The sequence below is a fragment of the Zeus faber genome, assembly GCF_960531495.2.
Source record: "Zeus faber genome assembly, chromosome: 3".
Lineage (NCBI taxonomy): Eukaryota > Metazoa > Chordata > Actinopteri > Zeiformes > Zeidae > Zeus > Zeus faber.
In genome coordinates, this window is record NC_137190.1 from 8,778,923 (window position 1) to 8,803,327 (window position 24,405).

The window sequence follows — 24,405 nt, forward strand, 5'->3', positions numbered from 1 at the left end:
ATATTCTTGCATGACTTAGACTGAAATCAACGTTTTAAGTCTTCTTGCGGCGCTGTTGTGACAGGAAGGCATACAGTACGGTAAGTCTGTTTTTGGCCAACAACTGACACATTTAGAAAGCCCCCCCCGCCTACCTTTCCCATCATTATACTGATGAGAGAAGTTAGTGGGGTTTCTGTTCCTTTAAGGAAGGAAGTAGTGACAGTGTTCCAACTGCTCCTTTTGTTGTTAGTCCTCCAATGGGGTGCCAAGTTCATAGTAACAATTGGTAACAACCGTCCAAACATCCGTTGACAGGCCTCTGCTGACCAGATCTCCGGAATCTGCGGACCCCACCACAGACGTAGGTCTAACACTGGGCCAATTATCAGCTATGAGAAATTATAGAGATGGGATGGGTTCCTCTCTGTCAATCTCATCTTTCTCCTCCCAAGCTTTGACTCCTTCTATCGTTTTAGCTCCTGTACTTTTCTGGCTGTTCCAGAGCCGCAATGTCCTCCAGGTTTTGGGGACAGCCATTGTCGGCCCCCGGTCATCACTTGGTGGTTTCTAACTCACAGACTTCACGAACAATCTCTCAGCGGACCGTGACATTTTCGTGCATATTTGGCGGCTGGGGCGCTTGGAGCAGCCAGCGAGCGGGGCTCAAATAGAAAACAAGCTGGTTGTTTTCCCAGACTGGTCTGGACACTCTGGGTAGAAATGGGAAAACAGAGAAATTAGGAGGAGGAGGAGGAGGAGAAGTGAGTGGAAAAAGGAGAGAAGAATCAAGCTTCACATTCCACAACTCCCCAAACTCTGAAATGTGTTTGGTTCCTGTTGGAGGCTGGAGGGAGAGAGAGAGCTCTGCCAAAGAGCATTCTTTGACTCATACTGACAAAGGAAAAACCCTTTTACAGTCACAACATGCATGTCAGGAAGAAGGAAGAGTGCCAGGCATGGCCTACATCAGCTTTTGAGATTAGCCACATCACAGAAAATCTGGTTTGATTTAAGATAGAATGTAGAAGTGATAACATGCAATAACAATTATTTGTATTATTGCCATGTTATCACTTCTATGCGACCAACTCCGTTGATCGTGACTGACGGTGATGAGACAATTTTTTTTTTAATCCACCAGGAAAAATCAGAGCATTGAAAAGATGCAAGTGCAGTTTACGGCGTTCTGAAACCGGAGGGAGAGGGCCAACGCTCTCGCTCATACAGCAATATATAATTTCATACAGAAAGATTGATTTATTTATTTCCTTAGTTTCTTACTTGTATGGAAAATGAAAAAGGTAAAAATTGGAACAGAGTATTTGTTCTCCACCATACAGCGGTGCACCGTGCGCCGGTTCCTGACTTCCGTGCCAGTGTTTTTATTTTAGATCCATTTGTTTTAGTTTCCTACTGTACGTGTAGGAAACAATTTTTAAACAACTAAGTTAAGGGACTGTCCCGTTCCTTCCCGTTCCATTCCCTCCCCGTTGCTATGGGACTTAATTTAGTAAAAACTGCATATTTGTGTGAAACTTTACTTGTAAATAATAAATCCTGGACTTCTGTAACGGGGAGACCGCAGTGCGCGCAACCCCATTCGCGATAAAATCGTCGATTGGCGATCACTGCCCTCCAACGATCACCGATTGGAATTTTGGGTTGCGAATGCCTACTATTGGCTAGCCATGTGGGCACCTTTTTTTTTTTTTTTTTTTTAGATGCTGGTCTGTAGATGACACATAAAGAAAGGACTAAAGGAAACCAGCTGCGCTGATGAGTCACATCTCTTAATACAATTTCTTCAGAACACATGCAAAAAGGGACAACAAAAGGATCATAACCAGATGTCCTGGCAAACACTGAATTTACTATTATCCATAGCAGGGCTTCCCTTCCAAAATAACAACTGTTGGATTAAAACTGAGCGTCCACATTTGTAGATCTGTTTTGGCATGATGCGTGCCCTACAACATCCCCAGCCCCAGAGGATATGGTATAAACACCCCACCCCAAACAGTAGTGTACTACATTGTAAAATCATACCAGTAACCACAGTTCATGGCACCGGTGAATTGAAGGACCATGTATCATTTCACTAGCACAGCATCATGGTGTCTGTAAGGTTCTTTAACTTGGGTTAATACCAATTGATACACTGGAATAAAGCCATTGTGAAATGAGGTGTTCTCTGTTTTCTCTTTGCTGCTTCAACAAATGTGCCCTTTATGCCCAAAACCAGACAGTGGCTGAAGTAGAGGCAAACAGGTAGAGCTAGTGCCAAACCAAGTCGTCTGAACTCTCACAGAGTTGTGCTTCTACCAATATTCATCTGTGCATATTCCAGACCACAGAGAGTCAGATTTACTGACTGTGGTACAAAAATGTTTCCTGTTTTGGGCAAAGCCACATCCACTGAGGCCCCACGGTGCCCCTAGTATCCTGGACACAGCCAGCCGGCTTACTTCAGTGTCCTGGTATATACTGGCCAAAATGATGATCATCAAAATTAAATACACAAGGTATAGAGGTTTTAATAATTAATCTGTATTACTTGAGGATTAAAACTACTTTGCTCTAGTCTCTACACGCTAACACCAAGACTTTTCCTACAACTCAAGTATGCATTCTAAGGGACATTGCATACACCAATATTGGCAACTTACCACTATGCAACAATTAAACCTGCAAATAAATGAGTGAATCCACTTTCATACATGGTAACCTATGCAGCCTTGGCCTCAAAGTCTTCACAATATGGAGACAATGCAAAGGTAAATTTGTAGTTTTGTTGTGGTGTATGTGACTGGCTACCTCTGATTTCTTACCATGAAAAAAAGGGCACCATAACAACCATGTTTCATATCAGCAAATTGTTATGGAAATGTGGGAGGGCCTATAAAGTGGCTTCTGTCTTCTCACATCCGCCTTGTTTTTCACACCTCACCCTTCGATACTGACACCAGGTTAACACTGGGCATGAGAGGCCCGGCCTTGGTGGGGAAACGGTGAATCACTAAGCCCCCCCCCCCCCCCCCCCCCCCACAAATGCAGCTAAGCATCTCGGACCCGTGTGAAGGCTGTTATAGTCGACTGTTACAGATTATTGTAGTCAGTGCAGGATTTTTTTCATATATAGTCGTGAGTTTGTGCAAATTGTCGGTGTAAACATTACAAGGAAGTCTTGAGGTATTAAAATATTCCAAATGTTTGGACAGAGACGGTGCCATCTCCTTTCCAAAAATTCAACGCCATCTGGCTGTTTATATGGTCACGCATGGATGGATTGTACAGATCGTACCTGCACAACCTTCCTTCGGAACGTGTCCATCTTGAATTAGTGAAGCACACGGTGTGGAGTTCCAAAAATCGGGCTGTGTGCCGTGCACTGCTGTGGCAAATGCCGCAATATCGCCATTAATGGGGCGCGCACCAAACAACACTACGGCTGCGGTGACTATACACCAGGCTTAAAAGGACAGTGGCAGTAACTGAAATGACATAGGGGCACGGCAGTGATTGCAGTTCTGATTTTGTGACGCAAGCTTAGTTTATATTCTTACACCCCTTTCCCACTGCACTGAAAAGCCGGTAACACCAGCTAACAACCCGCATTTGTCATCAGTGGGAAAGGTTACCCCCCCCCCCGGGTTTCAGTCCTGGCTCAAATGACCCTGCAAAAGAAACAGGTTTTTAATCAGCTCCACCCCGGGTCAACCCGCGGCCCGGGTTGACCCCTTTACCTGAGCGATGCGAAATGCGTCGAAGTTCCGGACGTTGGCGCACAAATAGGCAGGAATATCTGTGTATCATTCCATCATTTCATATCCCATTTAGAATCCAAAATCAAAATCAGAAGTTATTGACCTTTTTCCGAGCCATTCTAGCACCACAGTCTCCGAACCGGAGGAGTGTCTCCGCTCCCCGCGGCTGAAGGACCGGTGCGCTCACCAGCAGCGTGGATGCTCCACGCTGCTTCTACTGTAGTCTTGTGTCGTTCGCGAATGATCCGATTGTTTTGAACGGCTCAAAATACTTTTCTTCCAAGTTTTACACTTTTATATTTCCTCTACTGTTTTGTTCCCAATCACACTGGAACCATGACGCGCTCCTTTTCCAACGCAGAACGTGTAAAAATGGTGTAAAAGCGGTATTAGAGCGAGCAACAAAATAACTTGACTGGCCGTGTCTGTTTGGATGTGACAGAAGACAAAGCTTTGCCATTTTTCAGGAGCTTTTGTAAACACAGTGCTGTAAGAAGGCTTTGACAGGTGTTGAGGTGTGTTGGTGTGCACTTGTGTGTATGAGCATAGGTGTATGTATGGGTGTGCACGTTCATGCTTGTTGATCCAAGGGAGGATCCCTACCTCCACATCCTGAAGGCTGAAGTCGTTCTGGTCTTTAAAGTTGGCAGCCCCAGCGCTCAGCTCCATCAGCATCTTGGCGATCTCCGGTTTTATTGCCGCGGTGAGCCGACTAGCTGCCTCCATGACGTGTTCCTGCACGTCCTTCAGTTGCATAGCTGCTTTGGAGTAGTGAGAGTTCCTGAACACGCTGCTGAACAGGTCTGTTAGGAAGGCGCTGGCCCGGCAGAACACATTGAGGGCATCCAGGTACTTTGAGATGCCCTGCTGGATGTCGGCTACAGCGGTGGTGGTGCCGGAGGGCTGGGGGTGGCAGCTGACAGACAAACCCGCCCCGGTGCCAATGGGAGAGGATGCCGAGCAGGAGGAGGCCAGGGGGGCGCTGAGGGTCCGGCTCAGTTCAGGCATCTGGTACTGCTGGTGCTGTTGCACTTTCTGCTTGGACCCGCCGAGCAAAAAGCGCCGCTTGTAGTCCATTTTACTTTCCTGCGCACTGCAACAATACATAAGTGGTGCACCAGCACCAGAAGCTCCTGTTTTTGTTTATTTACGTTTACCAGGCAACAGCTATCTATTTTCACAAAGATGCAACAAAAAATAACTATTAAAGTAATCTAAAAAGACAATTTAAGAGTTCCACCTGCCAGAGGCTCATCTCAGTATGCCTCCATTATAGGCTATAGATATATGGAGGTGGCGGAAGGGCTCTAAAAAAAGACTGGCACGCTCACTGTGATTCTTACATGCAGCCCTGCTGCAGATTACAGCCAGTTCAGAGTCCCTATGATCAACTTGGAAGCTTCTGGCATAAATGAGGACAAAAAGAGTATGAGAAAGCTCGTTGATTTACTCTCAAAGCGAACCTTCTGCCATAAAGTTTTCAAAGTGCATAAGTTTTCCTTCACAATGGAAGAAGAAAAAAAAATCCTTTTCTGTATAAGATAGAGTTTATACACACACATATATAGATCAATAGATGTACATATATAGATCAATCTGAAGCAGTCCACTGCAAATAAAAAACAAATGACCTTTTAAAAGCTGCAAGCAAATCTACACGCAGAATTTCTGAGAAAACTGGTCACTGGTCAACAGCAATAGTGCGCTTATACTTAAAGAAATGACAACACCAACAGCCTCGATGGGCCTCGGATCTTCCCGTGCGCTGGTTGGAAGCAAAGCTTGGTGTATGCTGTGAGGGCCGACGGATCCGGTCCGTGTCAGAGCCCTCTGCACCGAGTGAGGGGGTCCAACTGAGAGCTCGGTCTGACTGCCTGTCTACTCTTCGTTGGTCTGTCCGGCAGTCTGTCTGTCTCTCTTTCTTTCTTTCTTTCTATCTGGAATCTCCAGCAGCCTCCTGGTTTGAACCTCCCCCGTTCTGCTGGCTGAGGTAGTTGATACTCACCGGGAAAACAAGTGTGCTTCCAGGTCTCGTTGCTCTCCGCGGGCGCAGATAAGAGCAACAAAAGCACAAATGAATCTGTAAGGCCTCTAGGTCATTTCCTAAGAGAGAAAGAGAAACAAAAGGGAAGGTTAAGATCGAGTCAAAGGGGAAGAATAAGCTTGGTTTCAAAGTAATTATTTTCCCTAAATAAAAGTAGACTGGTTTTGACAGTAGATTCGAAGCTGGCGAGCTCATATTGCTTTAGTAGTGTTGGCAGGAGATCAATTATCCGACTCGTATTTGGCCGAATCAGTAAAAAAGCTCAATACTTTGACCAAATATTTCACTCTTTTTTTTCCGTGCTGTCCGCCTCTGTTATTGATGACACATTCAAACAACTCCAGCAAACCATGCCGTTTCTACCGTACTCCTGTTGAGTGTCAATGAATGATTACCATTTTCAATAGCAAATGACCATTTCACAACACAGTATATCGAAAGGTAAGTTTACATCTGGTTAAGTGCTCTCTGCTGAGAAGCTGAGAAATGTGGACTAAATGTAATTATATAAAGCATAGAGAGGGTAGTCTAAAGCGCCGGAAAAAAAAAAAAAAACTGCAAAAAGAATTATTACATTGTTAAAACTATTCGGTGTTGTCACAGTGTCAATTTTTTTTCCAGAGCATAATGCATGGAGCAGGTGCTGTATGAGCACTTATTAGAACCTGACACGTCTTTGATCCAAAACATAATACGGCCATTTTTGCCACATATTACATTTTTTCATCACCTGGAATTTAATTGAATTCATAAATCAAAATTTATTTAAATGCATGAACAATTTGTAAAACCTAGAATGTGACGGAGCGAAGTCAGTTTTTTTTTTTTTTGTTTTACTCACAGGCTGCTGTGAGCTCACAATGGTTTGAAGTTTCTCTTCTACCCTGGAAGCGAGGGAACAATTCCAAAAAAATCTCAAGTTGAGTATCTCCGATATTACATTGCAACGTGTTTAATGGCCGGGCATTTCCAGACTATTACAAGCATCGTACCTCGCCGGGCCAGTCTAGGAAGAGAATCGCCAACGCTGTCTGGTTTAATAAGCCATATGTCTGCGAGAGGCCATTGTCAGGACACACTGGGGGGGGTCTGTTACGCTCCACTCAGTAAGCGTGACAACACCACCATTCAAAACCCCGCCATTATATGAGAGGCAATTCTTCTTACTTCTGAATATATTTTTATGCTATTGCGGTATTCCATTTCATTATCAGGATATGTGTCAGCAAGCCTCCTCCAGCAAGATCACTCAATCAATTACAGTAAAAGAAAATATATTGTGAGGTCAGCACTAGGGAAGAAAATGCTCAGCGCCGGTAAAAAAATGTAAATATTTAAATTAAAAAAACTTGAAAATATAGCAATCCCACGTCATTTTGCATCACAGTCCATGCAGTAACTTCCAAAGATTAAATCTGTGTTCTCATGTTTTAAATGAATAGGCAGAATGACAGCAAGCACGGATTTCAAGTAAATAGAGAGATACAGTCATTTGAAATGTTCCAACGCTGTGTGGGTTTGCAAGTACGCCTGTGATATCACATCCTTAACTGGACAGACAACATCAACATGACAAAACGTATCTGTCAGAGACACACTATATATACACTACAGTCAGCTCAGAGAAAACCTCCAAACTCCACCGGTGTGGGATGAGTAGCAGAGGCTTGCGTATAAACAGTTCTGGCTTCTCCTGTGGGCAGTGACACCGCGGCCATGTTGCTTACGCTCCGACTGGAGATACATTCCACCACACACCCATGTTTGCTGCAGATGTTCCACTGACCTTCAAACCTCACTTCCGTTCACAGTGGAGGGCTGAGCCCGGTAGGCCGGCCGCCGCAACGGTCACTGCCCCCGAGGGAAGATTACTGAATCTCTCACACACATGGGCCGAGGGAAACCAGTGACCTCCTCAAGAAGGAATAGCAGAGATAAGCTTACCATTTCTTCCTTCCCTTTCCCTGATTTAACTAGGCGAGTACACCAAGAACACAGTGTTTACAGCTGTTGTCGGGAGGACTAGTTCCAGGGGATGTAAGGGCCGTGGACGCACGCACACACACACACACACACACACCCCTCATCCCAAAAGAGACTTCCTTCCTTACGTCCTTACTCACCATTTCCACTACAGAAAATGTGTGTTCAGTTCACCCATGGTCTGCAACTGCTGAGAATGATTTCACTTGAGTCAAATGCACCATTTCAAGGGACAAGCTCAGGTCCTTCAGGGAACTTGCATTGCTCTTAATTAAGCTATTTTAAAATTTGAGATGAGTATGAAACAAATGCAAAAAAAAAAAAAAAAAAAGGTAAGAGGTTGTATTTTCAAAAGGAGGTTAACAAGCACACTCCGTCCACTTGCTATAACCCATTGGTCTTTGGGAGTAAACTAGCTTACTAATGCAAACCCATGTCCTGTGCCTCTAAATCCCAGGGATTAGAGTCACAGTGAGAACCTGTCAGTCGTCCCACAATGACTGGGATGGCTGCCCCACAATAGCACGCAAAAAGTTAAAGAGAATACAGGAATCCCATCCCCATCTCACATAGAGTCAAACACTTTTACTTTACATTCAGACTGACGACTGTAAAGTACCGGAGACCAATGTAACGAGGGAGAAGAAAAACCCTGCACCAGTTTATTGTTTTGTCTTGTGTTTTAACTTTTTTTTAAATTATTCATTATTTATTATATTTTATTTTTTATTACTTTATTTTGCCATGTTCTGACAGCATTACTTATCACTACACTTTTTAAACAATATTATACTCTGCAAATGAAACACACTAAATTGGTCTCTTCCAACTTTTTGCCGCTCTCTGGATTTCTTTTTGTGTTGTGTGTTTTGTGTTAAGCTTATTGGAGGTTTTTAATGTGTTAACCCTGATGTAATCATATGTGACACACCGCATCCTTTAGAGTCATATTTCAAATTGTGACACTTGTTTTTTTCAAGTAATATCAAAGTGTGGAATCAGAGCTTCAAAACAGGGTATCACTTGTGGGAATCAAGCAAGTATTTTGGAAGCGATAACTTATGAAAGAAACAGAAACAGAAGTTATGAGAAATCAGGCTTTAAAGTTTTAGAAGCATTTGCAGACGGTCACAGAACAAAATACACATTGAGAAACACAATTAGTTCTTTAAATGGTGACTTTTGGATAGTGCTGTGAGTCCTTCAATGAGATAATGTTGAATGTGTATTTCTGAAATAATATTTTAATCATTTATTAATAAAAAAATATTGGAAAAGGCATAATTCAAGCTAGTCCTTTTTTTTTTCCCATTCTAAGTTCATGCTCACTATACTGGCGTGACCCCTCTATTATTCTCTAACTTCCAAACATTCCCATTTCCTGCCTTTATTGTTTTATAACAATGATAGTTTTGAGAAAGTGGCACTTTTCACATCGCACACCACAAAACCAGGGGACGGTAATTTCCCAGAATGCAAGTCCTTCCAGCCGTTTGAATTCTGCGAATTGCTGTTTCCTGGGAGCAGTGATATACGGCCATATAATGCCTGCCACCCTCTTCTCATAAGCCACAACAACACAGAGGTTACGTTTTGACAGAGAAGTGAAATTTGTTGCTTCTGGTGTTTATCTGTGGTCGTTACTTTAAAACATTGCCGGCGGAAGTGACGTCAGCTCTTCTTTGTGTCCTTTGAGGCGGCGTTAGCGGCACCAGCGCAACGGTTCCTTTAATCACGGGAATTGTATATTCTTTATAACCTTATTTTATCAAAACGATTTCACTTTCTGACTTCACATCACATGAAATAAGGAAGGGTGATCTTGATTGGCATGTTTGCAATAAAGGGAACCGTAAGATCAGCGTGCGTTACTTGGTGGTGCGTAACTCAACTAATGCTGATGGAGCACCTAGCCTTGACTTTTTAGTATTTATCTAATATTTAGAAAAACAACTCCGTTTTGAAAATACGTTGAGATAGAAAACAACTCTCATTTTGGACTAAAAAAGGAATTTCTGATGTTTTTCACGCAGACAAAAGAACAGCGCTGCAAAAGGCGCCGGGTTGGGACGTGGTGGGACGTCACATATTTGGAATTCATGAAGGCAACAAGATCTGTCAACCACATGCCAAATACAGTGATATGCAACGTTTGAATGTTGATCAAATGTTCAATGGCATTATGTTCTATGTCATTTCATTAAAAAGTATCATGTCACTGTAACTGCAATTTATTTTCCACAGTTTCTTTAAACATCTCCAAATTAGCCAAAACCGTCTGATAGGGTGGTTTATTTGTGTAAGGCACACAATTGGCTATAAAGTACTCAAGACCTGAGCTTGTTTGCCACTGATTAAGTTCATCCATATGCCTCTAGTGGAAAGAGATGCGTTAGTCCACACTTCCTTTGTGGATAAATACTCTGCGAGCTGTGGTTGTACCCAGACGGGCACAGCATCAATATTAATGAGTGTAGAGAGCTTCTCAGTGCAGCTTCTTTGGCTGGCAGTCCCCTGTTGCAGACCACATCGAATTAGACACTGCACCCAAACAAACACATGTGATAGGAGGCTCCCCTGCTCTGTGGTGGCCCCGCGCCAGCTTGCTTTAATATCCTTTTCTCTGAGGGGGTGACACTCTTGGCGCTAATGTTAGCTCAGCTTCCCCACTCACCGTGCATTTCAGCTGCTCAACCTCCACAGGAAGGGGGTTTGGATTTCCTGGGGCGACCTCTCTGTCGCCAGTTACAAAAACGTCCAGCTACCAGGGATGATTTACCTGTCTGTGCAAACATCCATGCATTCTGCGATACCGTTGAAGCTCACAAACAACTACGGAAGGGGAGTGGGGAGAATGCCAAGACCAGTTACACCAGTTTTCATTCAATATAATATTACAAATATATTGTAATATTACAACCGCAATACCCTTTCACCGTCTTTTCTTTAAAGTCCCTGTAAAGCAAAAATAGATACAGCATGTGTTCTGAGTTTGTCACAACACAGAAAAATGTGCGATTAACCACCCGTCCATTTGAATGATTAAAAATAAAAAAATCGGCAAGAATATAAAATTTGGTTTCAGAATCGTGAAAAAAAGGCAGTTTCCTCTGCTCTGAAAGGTTGGGGGCGTGGCTTCAGCATCTTCAGCGGACACGCCCCCAACCTCTCAGAGCAGAGGAAACTGCCTTTTTTTCACGATTCTGAAACCAAATTTTATATTCTTGCAGATTTCTTTTTTTGTGTTGATCGTGTTAAAGGTTTACATTGGAGTAAGTAAATTCCATGATGTTGAAATATTCTGCTGAACACAGTCCTGTGTGTTTAGTTGCTTACCTCAAAGCGCCGCTGCCTGGCCGCGGGACTCCCCGCTCTCCGGTGCCCCACGGCCTGCTAGCATGGAGCTAATGCTAACGTAACCAAATCCCGCGCGGCCAAACCAACAGGACGGTTCTTTTTTGTTTGGGGTGTCCATGGCATGAGTTCATGGTCTCCCTGAAGACGCCTTTTCTCCAAGGGCTTATTCCTCAAACAACGTTTTATCCCAAACTCTGAGCTGTTAGCCTCGCTTATTTCACCAATGATGCTCCAATTCCGACCCGGTGTTTATATAGTTTAAAGGGAGGGGCCTTGCCAAGAGTCACAATTTAGGCCCTCCCAAGAAATCCAGACCACCAAAATGATGAGAAACAGTTTAACGGTCTAGCTCCACAATTCAGTACTACATTGTTCACAATATTTTCACGTTTTCAGAAATTACTTTCCAACGTGTATGTCTTTAGAAACAAATCACTGAATTCACTTCACAGGACTTTAAGGGTCAGCTGCACAGTCAAAAGCTGTGCAACTGACAAAAACAAATCTTATTATGGGTACCATGCTAACGACTTGAAAAAAACATGGCTTGGTCACTTTGACACAGGCTTTTATATCGAAACAACATTTCCTAATGCTGTGCATTTTTATATGTTTTCAAGATGAAACCTAACAAAGAGAATGCTGGGAGTGCTCTCAACGTTGTTAGCAACCAGACAACCTGCTTAAGTGTTTAGTAAAATGGAACAAGTTCCCATTAGTGGATAAACGGTTGAAGAAGGCAGATGGATAGATTACAAAGGAATCAAGACAGTGTTATTCTGCAATTTGAGTTCCTGATATTGGGGTAAAGGGTATGTTCTTCATTTAAGTTCTTAGTTTAACCCTTAACACAATGTTGGAGCACTAGTTTGCTGTTGTTGACATGCTATTGTCAGTGCTGAGTGATCAAAAGAACTAACAAGTCACCTATACAGCAAGTGTTCTATAGCATAGTGGATTACTCGGTTGGAGTAATCCTAGAGCTATTGTATTACTCTATATTACTGAAGGTTTTCTGATACATTATAATGTATAAAAACAATTGGTTCAGATAGAATATTAGAACTGTATACTTCATCAATAAAAATGTATCTTTAGGAAAGCATAAATGAATGCTCTTTTTCCACACATAGCAACATAAACACCCACATCCGAGACCTTTCCAGTGTAACCTGTTGACTGATGGCCAATGAGCAGTTTCATGGAAGAAATCAATGGTGTAATTACCTTGCTCAAGAGCACTTAGCGATTAGTTGCTCAGGGGCAGAAAAAGCTTTCCATTCAGTTTTAGGATTGTCTGGAAACTCTGCCTTTGGTATCTTTAAATAACAACCAAAGGGTATCAAAGGTTTTCCAGTTGTACCAATCGCTTTCATTTTTGGACACCAAGGCCTCTCCATGCGATTGTCCCGTCATTGTCCCGGCTACGTAGCTTTAACGTTGTGGATTGGGCAGCTGTTCACCATGCTGACAGCTCCTTATCCGACTGCCGCTATGAGGCACAGACAGCCCTTCTAACACTCCAACCACAGGCCCAACTTTAGCTCTCTCATGCAGTCTATTTCAGCCTCCTTGGGCAAAACAGCTGCCCTGTGCTCCCCTCTGCACCACTTTTAGACACTCCAAAAGGTCCAGCTCCCCCAAAAAAATAGAAAAGTCCTCTACATCTGTTGCCAATGAAGCAAAGGAATGCACTTCCCCAGAAACCCCTCAATGTAGATTCAAACAAGCATGCATTACCAAATAAAAATAAAAAAAAACACATTGCGGCCATGTAACGGAATTCTGTTAAGATAAACAGTATTTATGCAGGACTGTATACAGCGACTATTTAAAAAAAAGGTGGCCGGTACTTGAAGCATGATCGGTAAGAGCCTGTTCCGCTGCAATATTCCCCTGGGCAGATAGTCCACAGTGAATTCTCAGGATCAGCAGACAGGCCTGGGAGGTCAGGCCAAATGACAGAACAAGTGCCACAAGCAACTGTGTGACAAGAGTGGAGCCAGGCTTGGCTTGCCCGCAGAATACAAGGAGAGTATTGTGCCAGGCTCTACGTCCTCCCCCCTACTAACACACTCACATGCACAGCTGCAAGAAACTACAGGAGAGGGCGGCAAATATATGGGCCTTGGTCTTATTTTAATATCAAGATTGGAATTTCAGTCATTAAAAAAAACAACAGTTACAACAGTGGCAAAATCATCTTAGTTTGGGTGAATTCCTGTCAGTTTTTAAGCACTCAATATTCATATTAGTAATTACTTGCATAAATACATTGCTATCATACACATATTATAGAATGAACGTGATCGGCATTCAATTTAAGGGCTGAATGTCCCTGTTTTTGTATTTTTATCATCGTCATGCTGAATCACTGTAAAAGGATAAAAAATTTGCCTATTAGCCATGGGGCTATGCATCATTTAAAGGGGATATTCGTTATTATAAAAAGAATGATGTGATACTATTTTTAGCTGGCACTCTCTAAGGAACAGCCTTTCAATACGGACTGTGCTCCTCTATATACCATTTCCGGTGACGGGGTCCACGTGGCCGATAAACCAGCGTAGTTAGTTGTGGTCAGTATTCTGTGGATATGGATAAAGATTCACAAAAATGAACACCACACTTGTAGGAAAATATATCCCCATTGCCTCAAGTGACCGGAAAAAAAACCAATTAAATCAACTGATCAGAAGAAGGCATAATCTGGAGAAAAGAAAGTGACCATTTTAGAGAAAAAACAAGGGTAAATCTGAATTAAGTTGGGTATTAAAATTTTGGATTGATGCAAGAAAATCTTTCAGTGCTCAAAAAGGTATTAATAAAACTCAGCAGATTCCATTAAAATATTGGATTTCGATACCCAGCTCTACAGTAATCAGCCAGCAGGCCATTACAGTTGCTTAACAGGCCGGATAATATTAAGTTAATCTGTAATGTCATAACAGACATTGTAAGCAGCTTATGGCTCTAATAAAAATAGCAGACAGGGCTAACAAAGGACATGCTTGAGGTCCTAACTGGTCCACGACGCCTGTGTAAGCCCGCATTTCAACAATCGCCTCGCCCGGCTTAAAAACTGATATGACACATAACTGAAAAGACAAACACTGAATAACAAAAATACGGATTTCACATATTTAGTTTTCATTGCAACTTTCACTGGGTGCCCCAATACGACAAAGTGGCAAAATAAACAGAATGTGACTTATCAAAAACTATAACACGATAAAAGACATTTGAAACAAAAAAATTGACCCCTGATCTAACGTACTGAAAGACATTTCTTACACCATCGCCGCCATTCAGCAACAGGCCAAAGGCAAACAGCACCGGCTCTGATTTCCGCCTTCCAGAATTGTACATTCGAGTGCCTTTGTGGCATCTAACTGGTGAGTATTAACAAGTGTAAGCCGTGATAAAAAGGCTCTGACGTCAGCTCCATTCATGAAGAAGGCTGGTGGCATCCAGTGGGGAGCGAAACGCTTGCCTCAGCCTGCGAAGAGCAGGCCGTGCACAGTTGGTTTTTAACTTAAGAAAAGAAAAAAAAATGCAACCGATAGATAGGCCTGGGAGCATAAAGAGTGCTCTGTTTACACCCGGTATAAACGTGTCACTTGTATAAGAATTTTGAATAGATGTGACATAACTACATAACAATTAGAGCAGACATTAAATGTAATTTCTCGGAGTAGGGCTGGGCCGGTTATTTCATTATCAGGGTAATTGACGGTCGTCGACACGCTCGCAAAAACAAAACTTCATAATGACCAGTTGTTAATCTTTTCCTAAAATGTACAAAATAATCGACATTTCCTAAAGATATACATCAATAATTTCATGCATGCCTACGTGTGATCCCTCACAACAGTGCAAGAATCGCGCTGTTTCCTAAGTGCAGTCTTTGAAGTTTATCGCTCCTCCACTAATCTGCAAAGGGGGTTGGGCAATATTCCAAAGCAATAATAATAACAATAATAATAATAATAAAAAGCCTTATACTTAAATAATATAACAAAAATAATAATTTAAATAACCACTAGGCTACTACTACTTCTACTATTACTACCACTACTAATAATAATATGCATAATAACGCTTCCATCCGAATGGGTTTTTAACACCGCTAGGCAACCCACCCGGAGAAGGTGACCATGCTGGTCTTCTTGGCACATAACCTCGACAAAGTCAACTGAAATTCAAACAGGCCAGACATTTTAATTTATTGTTTGTTTGCTTGCTTGCTTGTTTATTTAACAGAGACAAGTAGAATAAACAGGGACTGTCCCAGAAAAGCGCATTTTGACCTAACCCCTTCAGGCAATGCTGATCTATTTGATTTTCTGTTATTTACTTAACACTAGCATACTTAAATGTTATATTGTTTCACATCTAATATCTTTCTCATTTTATTTTACTGAATTCAACCATCGCAGTCGCCCTGGACAGGCAACGCTTGTCCGTTTTATTTTGTATTAACATCGTCTACTTTGTTTAACACTGTAAAAATAAACATTTATTTGATTTATTCCAAAACATTTGGAAATGTTTAATCTTTGTTCTGTTTAAAGAAATAAGTGTTTAAATGTTAATTATTGTGGCAGACTTGTGTAATCCATAATAGCATCAGTACAACTGTAATGTTGCTCTGCATTAAGAACTTCGAAGATAACACCATATCAAAAACTAGAATTCCCATGTTGCGGTTGTATGCCTCAGCGTGGAGCTGCAGTTTACGAGGGGTGTTACGATTCTCAAAATCCCCGATTCGATTTGACTTTTCACTTTTAAAAGGTCACGATTTCGTTTCCCGATTTTCAATTTAAACAATTCTTTTTTTTTTCCCCACCCTAGCCTTGGGAACCAGACAAACCTGCAAAGCTCATGTTTCATTTGCTCTACGGCAAAGATGCAAATTTAAAGGAATCTCCTTAATCGATAGTTGTTAACCTTTACAAACAACCGTAGATTCATTGATAATATAAAAGCTAATGACGTCACCAGGGGGTGGCGCCATGGCGTGTGGGGAACTACGCGACGTTGCGCACCTCCGAGATTTTGTGACTTGGCGTGAGGGGCGGTAGGAGTATTCCTCCTCATTTCATTTCAAAATGGAGAAGTTCAAGGGAAGACTCGCTGAGCTGGTTCGTGCATACAGGAATATTTACAAACAGTCTCTGCGCAAGTTAAATATTGAAAGATTTTACTGTCCTCCGTGGTGGAATGAGCCAGCTGAGCAGATCAAGTCTGGTGCAGATATTGAGGCTAGTAAAATGATTAAACATTACTAAAATTCTAATACATAACAGACACAAAAATATTTAGTTTAATATATTTTATTGGAGTCGTCACCGTAGCAACATATCGCTTGTTTTGTTCAGAAAGTGCCGTTTCCCCGTTCCAGTGTTCCATCTGAACGTAGCATTACTTGTTGAGCAACAACAAGGAGCTCCCATTTTCTACACAAAGCCATGTTTATCGTTTGTGGTTCTCCTGGCACCCTCCACCTCCTTCTACTACTACTTCCTGCTCCCCTGGGCATTAGGTTTCTCCACTGACCCCTTTCGTTCCGGTGAGTACTAGTACTTCCTGGCTGGGTATTTTTTTTTTTTCTCCCTGTGCCCCAACAACTCCCGTTGATACAATAACAACAAGACCGCGGACAGTTATGTTCTTATCAATAAGAAAAAATCTAAATTGATTAAAATTCTTATTAGCAAATAATTGATAGTCGATTAATTGTCAACATCCCGTACGTCTGGCCACCCTCCCATTCAAACAGATTTCCACCCGACCCTACCAGGGACGGGCCAATCACAACCGCTTATCTAATATGGGGTGGTTTGATAGGATGGCAATGCAGAGGAGTGCATTGAGGCATTTTCGTACCAAAGAAAAAACATTCTGTTAATTTTCACCGTCAGCGCCGATGTTCATTAAATGAAAAAAAAATCGAATTTGTAAAATACGAAGCGTGTTGTCAATTCTTAGTGGGACGCTACACAGTCTGCTTATCACAGGAGGAGAGAAGAGAAGGCTGTGGGAGACCTTAGATCAGGTATAGATCAGGACCCGTCTTCTTCCATCTGTAATAAGTGGCTGTGCATCACGGGGACACACCGTACGCTCCGCGCTACTCATTACATCACGTTTACTCAACTTAAGTTACTCACGCCAAAATAAGGGCAGAAAAATGGATGCTATTTTTGCAAGAGGAACACTGATCGTAAAAGGCAAATTACTACTTGTGTCTTGTCTTCTCCTAAAACGCAGTCGGCTCGGTCGTCACCTCTCACCTTATGCATCTGAGCGTCCAGTATATTGGAGCGGTCGAGATCCGCTGCCGGGCGGGTGCCGTGTGCGCTGTGGGATGCGGCGCAGCGGAGACGACCCTAGCTCTCCCTACTCCGAACCGAGTTTCACGGAAGTCGGTCCGGAGCCGGCCGAGCCTCAGTTGACTCCGTGGAGGGGTCCGCATCCACCAGTGCACGCCGCACTTGTTTACCCCCGGACCTTGACCGCCCAAATATGGCGTCCATGTCGGACAATATCGCCCACAAAAATACGGGGAGAATCGCGAACATACTTGTTATTTCGAAGTTCTAAAACAAACGCTCATCCCGATCGATTTTCGATTTTGAATCGGAATCGTGACAACCCTAGAGTTTACAACCATGTCTGTCCAGACATGTCTGTTTAATACATGTAGTGAAGACTTTGAAGGAATTTAATAAAAAGGTATTAAGTGGGTTTTTTTTTTTTGGCGAAATGGAAACTATTTTTACAGAGGGTACAGAGGACTGATAGAGCTTTGTCACATAGTGCAACAACAATCACTGAAATTCCCTCCAGGCGTTCCTGAGATATCGTGTTCACAAGAATTGGACGGCTGTGAGGTCACAGGAACCTAGGGTTGCACCCGACTAAAGACTTTTCTAGTCGACTATTAGTTGTCAGTTCAAGCGGTTAGCCGACTAATCATCGCACTTTTACGATATTCATTTCATTATTTAAATATATGTTTTTGGGGCTTCAGAAAATGGTTTTAGTTCCAGGGCTGAGAAAGAGTGCTATAACGAACATTTTTAACACTGTGCTGCATTACAGATAAATACAAAACCTAATAACCAGCCTTTAAGATATAAATTACATTTACAAGAAGCGAAGCCGCCTGGTCGAGCACATCTGGTACCTATGCCGGTTTAACATTACACAAGTTAAATAAATTAGGCCACATTATCATTTACTTAATGTACACATATTAAGGGGATGGTAGCTCAGGCGGTAGAGCTGGTGGTCTAGTGATCTAAAGGTTGCTGGTTCGATCCCAGGCTCCTCCTGCTAGCATGCTGTAGTGTCCTTGAGCAAGACACTTAACCCCTAATTGCTCCTGATGGCTGCGTCCGTCGGTGTTTGAATAATTGTAAGTCGCTTTGGATAAAAGCGTCTGATAAATGACTAAATGTAATGTAAATGTAATTAACTACATATTGACAATTTGTCGTGAAATGTGGCGTACGGAATATCGTTTTCCCAGTGTGTTGGTTACCCCTCGTGCCGCGGACTCGCTACACTCGCTGCGCAGGGTTGCCTGGTCTGTGACAAAACCAGCCCAAAACGGCCAATAAAACCAGCCCAAAAACCAGTCCAATACGATAACTCTAAATAGTCCCCTGCTAAACCATACATACTGCTTTTAAAGTCCAACAGCATCGCCACCACAACACTTCAAAAGTAGCCCAATTCCACGGGAAAACCGCAGACCTGGCAAGCCTGCCGAAGCACCTTCCCCGTCCCTGGCCCGCCGGGGCTCAGACGCACCGCCGCCTTCCGGGCATTTAAAATACAACTTGGTTATTGAAGAACGTGATTAACGGTTTCAAATGGCTCTTATAATATACGCAATAATTTTTATAATATACACAATATTTCTTCTGACTTTAAGACTGGTCAACTTCGCAAACAGTGAGCAGCCTGTTAATTACCGACAAAATCCGCTCACCAAAAACTGTAATTAATCTTCTGAATGTGTCAAAACAACCAGCAAGGAGACAGAACATTTATTTTTGATAAAAATTTGTTTCAAATTTAAAGCCTTCTAGCATTAACAGGTCAAGCCATAGAACCGCTGAACAGGTCGAGTTTTCTTTTTTTTCTGCTGCAACTCTTCTCGTCGACTAACATTTGATCGACTATTTGGGGGCAGCCCTACAGTGACCTTGACCTTTGACCATTAAAATCGAGTCAGTTAATCCTTGAGTCAAAGTGGATATTTGTGCCAAATTTGAAGAAATTCCCTCCAGGCGTTTGAGATATTGGGTTCACAAGAATGGGAGGGGCAGAAATACCTATAGATGGACAGACAACCAGAAAACAGGAACAACAACAACAGTCAAAAACAGTAAGCAAGCATCACATTGCTTTATTTCAATGCAGCCTCAACCATTTTTATTCTACAATATTCTATGCCGTGTGCAAAGATTAATTAATGTTATTGGAAATATTTGGCTAGGGGGTAAAATAGTTGGCTGTGAGCAAAGCCTAAGTTGGTTTCCCAGGAGACGAGGGTAAAATTTCTCATGCTGGAAGCCCCCTCTATACTGCCATCTGCAAATGGCCCAAACCTCCAACACCAGGGGACTGGCACCTCCATCTAATCCAGATAAGAAATAGACTTTTGGGTTTTAGGTGTAGAAAATTGCATTCATCAAGCGGTGGATGGAACGCTATGCAAACACAAAAAGCAGAATGAAGGACATGTAGACAATGTGGGGCCGAAGCACCTTTTGTTTAAGCAGAAGTTCCCCTCCAACAATGTCGACAGTATTGTGCATCTGATTTAAAATCTCGGCATGCATGGTAAGCTCACTAAACATAATCACACATCCCTCTAATGCATGGGTAGAATAAATTATTTGTAGTGGGTGGGTATTACCTAACATATGCTTATGATGAACAGCCCACTCATTCACTTCTCTAGCATGCTTACTTAAACCAGACTTAGGCCTTTTAGCTCAGATATCTATGAGGGCTGAACGATTTGGGAAAATAATCTATGTGATTTTATTGGACCAATATTGCGATTGAGTATGCGTTTTTTTGTTGTTGTTTTTTTTAGGTTCTTGTCTTCTGTATTATTCACCAAACACAAGCATTCAATCATTCTATAGCAATGGTTCTTAACTTTTCCCAGCTAAGGAGCCACATTAACAAAAAATATTTTCGCAAGAACCACATTTCTGAAATGTCCCTTTCCTCGATCAAACCATTATGTATTTTAAAATAAGGCTACTAGTTATGTTATTAAGGAATGAAAAGCATGATGTATGCAATAATTGCAATTTATTATGACCATATTGTTACTACCATGATTTTATTACCATTGCAACCACAAATTTATTATTATACACAAATTATGTACAAATATATACAGCAGACGGCAAACCGGAAGTTATGTAGAGAAAGTGACGAGCAGACTCTACTGCGCATTTCCACTTCGGCTTGTTTTTTTGCGCTGCAGTGGTAGATGATGTTCTCTGGAATATTGCACTTAAATTAAGTTAAATGGCTTAAATTTAAACCGTGGATTGATATAAAAGTTATTTTTATTTATTGATTGCATGGAGGCTGTTGTGGTGCTTGTAGTGTGGAAGCCAATCGAGGATTTAGAGGAGTTGGTCCAGCTTATTACTTATATAAGTTAATAATATTATTAAATATAAATAATTACTAATAAAATTGTCAGTGAGAACAAGGTGATTCACTCAGTTAACAGATCATTGATCACTACCAGCAAACAGATCTCTATAGATTTCATAGGTTGATGTGTCTAATATGACAATAATAGCTGCTTTCACACATGTACTCCAGACAACATCTGGATAATCAGGTCAGGACATTGTTCCGAGTTACCCTTTCACACATGTACCTCACAACCAGAGATTGTCTGTGTCAAATGCGTTTACACAACCTGGAAATACTCGGTTTGGTTTAGACGAGGAGCGGAGCCTGGGTAGAGCATGCAGGAGGCAGGATGTGATGCAATGATACTGCAGAATTTTAGCACACCCAAGTTGGTGGACGAGGCTACAATCGTATCTTTTTTGGCGTTGATACTGCATGTATTTGGAAATAACATAAACAAAAGAGTGGAAAAGAATATAAAGGAAAGCAGAAAGGAGTACGAAGCAGCTACGCTCCGTGCACAAAGACCCGCACAAAGCTAAATGACTGGCGCATGATAGAGACGTCATCAACACGTGTTACCCCACTCCCTCGTTGTGAATGCTCCCAACAATGACCTGCTCTGTTCACACGTACCGCTCAATCGGACAATTAACTAGGGCACAGGCTGGATAAAGTCCGGTCCAAATGATTGAGACATTTGCGTTCACACGCACAGCTCCTCTGGGTAATGTCCGGATCATTTTAGGGTTGCAGTGCATGTGTGAAAGCAGCTCAGGGCACTTTTCAAACCATTTCCATACAATCTGGGCAAAGGCGTTGTTGACTGGAACAGTTTCACATCGTGACCAAATTAAATTACACAAAAATAATTGCCTCCTCCTGGACACAATCTTAGGATTCACAGATCCAACCTAAAGATATAATAAGCCTGATCCAGATTCACTCGGGAGAATCCACTCATTGAGGTTCTCACAGAGCCAAGCCACTGATATACGTGTTCTCACAATGTCCACAAAGAGTTGCTTAGATAACAGAAGCCATTTACAAAACGTGAAGGTAACATATGCTTATTTCTTGTAACACCAGTTTGTCCAATGACATCATCCTCAGGAGGACAGCTTTCTCAGGATCTCAAGACTTTATCTCAAAGAAGAAACTTAGTAGATAGACATGTAAGGAAGCTGAGGCCTAACTTTACAAGTAAAAATTCTCCAAAAATAAGAGAAAAACAAAAATTACACACGGACAAAGTTAAAACAGTGCTAACATAATGCTTTGTTTCATGGAAGACGGTAAAACTCGAATCCCTCCCTGCAATGCGACCTGTGCTCCCCCGCCCGTCAAAGATTCCATTGTGACAGTCAACTGCAAATTCTAAAAACTGTGCCACAAGAGAATGACTAGAAAGCGCCTTTGTTGAAGGAAAACATCATGGCCTCTGGGAATAGTGCCGGCGCAACTCAGGCCTGCGCCATGCTCCACCCAAGGGAATCTCAAACACTAATCTTGTGACTATGTTGACTTCCTCACATATGCATCCGGATTCAGTGTTGGACTAAGGAAAGGTGTCACTCCTGTTCACATGTGATATGGCCTAATAGCGATTACCAAGGCAACCCAGACTTTGCAGCAATGGAAATGTGTGATTTATATCAAGGCACGTTGTCCACTAAGCCGCGGAGAGAACGTGTTCACCAAGGGACGGGAATGCCGTGGCCAAAGCATGTGTTTCCACAGCAACACAGCTGTGATCGCTGTCAACACATAGGCTTAGTGTCTGTTGAAGATCTAGGAAGGTAGCAGAAAATCCAACCAAGGTTGCTGTCCAACGCATCCGCGGCCGAGGTCAAATGCCGTAGATACTACAAAATTTCAACCGAGGGGCTTTAAATAAACCACTGTGCATGGTTGTTTCCAAAAAAAGAGGTCGAACACAGCAAAACCAAAACAAACTGTAATCAACGTTCAGATCTGCTGTGGCTGCCGTGTGGCTTTCTATGCCAGAGAAAGAGGGGGGGGGGGGGGAACACTTCTGGCATTGAAATACAATGACGTAGCATGGTAGAAACCAAAATACTTTCTAAATAACTGTGTGTGTGTGTGTGTTTTAAAGTGGGTCCATGTTGTAAATGCAGCATTGTCTCTGGAGGGAAATCTGAGAAGATCTTTATTGTTAATTTACCCCAAACTCCTACGCTGTAGTTAAGGACCCCACGTCGAGAACCCACTGATCTATACAGTGATCAGTGGGTGGTTTTAGGCTTGCATGCAGCCATAATTATTACTATTATTATTATGGTTGTGTATTATTTGGGGTGTGTGCTGCTGTAAACGCTGCGATCTCCCCTCGGGAGTAGAATACAGTCTCTGTTAGTAAATCGTATTAGCAGGCATCACTCCTGCAGCTAACTGACCATCGCTAGAATCCGGCCGATCCCCCTCGAACCCTGCCATCAAACCCCGGTAGCCGCCGGTAACCGCCGCCGCCCCACAGGGAACCACGGCGAACGCCAAGCTGACGGTGTCCTGGCTCATAAGATGTTTCTAGGAATCGGATCACTATTTAGCAGGAAGGGGCGGTCAGCCAGTTTCGCCGAAACTCCGCGGAGACGACACGGCCCGAGTCATGGGATCACTATGTCGCAAGCCGTTAACACGGCCCTTTAACGCCCCGAATGCGGAGCAGCCGGGTGGATTCCCGACGCGAGTTGCGTGCAGCAATGATCAGAAAACGGTTCAAAAAGGCGACGACGCCGAATAGCCGCCGAGCCGACACGTACCTAGCGCCCGCGGTGACAGTCGCCGGAGCCGGCGGGGGCTCATCAGCCCGCTAAGCTTGTTAGCTCACCTAGTGCTGGCAGCGCATCCAGACCGGCTACGGAGCTAGCTCGGCTAACGTTAGCTCGCCCCGGCTAGCTCTCTGCGACACGACCCGGCAGCGGCGAGGGAGGCAGCGTTAAAGCGGAGGGAGGGAGGGGGAGAGAGCGAGAGAGAGAGAGAGAGAGGAAAAAAACCGTAAACCGGCGCGTCCCGCCTCCGCACGCCGCCAACGGCGGCCGGAGCGCGATGCTCGGGGGGAAACCAACCCGGCGGGCGGCGCGTTCGTGGCGTTAATTAGGCGGCGCATCGCTCACCAGCTCTGGGCGTCCACCCTCCTTGACAGCGGATCCCCGGTCTGAGTGCGTGTGTGCGTCCGGAGGGGGGCGGGCGGGCGGCGGGATGAGGCCTTCCCCGGTCCGGCCTGCAGGGGGCGCCGGCGGATCCGCGGCGCGGGCGACGCGAGGCTCCCGCGAACGATCCGCGCGTCTCGAACGGAAGTGGCCGAAGTGACTCGGGTGCGCGGGATCCCAAAGTCGGGTGAGGGGAGCGAACGGGTTTGTAGGTAAGCACCGCGGACTGGGGCTGGAGGTCAGGGCGAGGAGGCGCTTTGGCTCGATCCGGATCGAATGCGACTCGTTTTACACCCCCCCCCCCCCCCCCCATTGAGATTTTGACGGGAGGTCATTTATTTTCGGGATCTGACGCGGGATTTATCCGACAACATAACTGATTCGAAGTGAGTGCGGCCAAAATATTTTGGAGGTG

The 24,405-nt window shown here is 43.4% G+C and overlaps 1 protein-coding gene across 3 annotated transcripts in view; it reads right to left on the reverse strand.

Moving 5' to 3' along the window:
• Positions 1-24,010, reverse strand: part of garre1 (granule associated Rac and RHOG effector 1) — a 41,494-nt gene extending 17,484 nt beyond the window's left edge. The window contains exons 1-3 of one of the 3 annotated variants that reach the window (XM_079997710.1): positions 23,955-24,010; positions 5,752-5,849; positions 4,350-4,839 (exon numbers count right to left, since the gene is read on the reverse strand). In XM_079997710.1, the coding sequence (XP_079853836.1) occupies positions 4,350-4,823 (474 nt within the window). In that variant the 5' untranslated portion in view covers positions 4,824-4,839; positions 5,752-5,849; positions 23,955-24,010. Of the gene's footprint in view, positions 1-4,349; positions 5,227-5,751; positions 5,850-23,668; positions 23,726-23,954 lie in introns of those variants that run through there. The other 2 variants (XM_079997711.1, XM_079997709.1) reach the window with 2 other exon arrangements.
• Between the last annotated feature and the right edge of the window lie 395 nt (positions 24,011-24,405).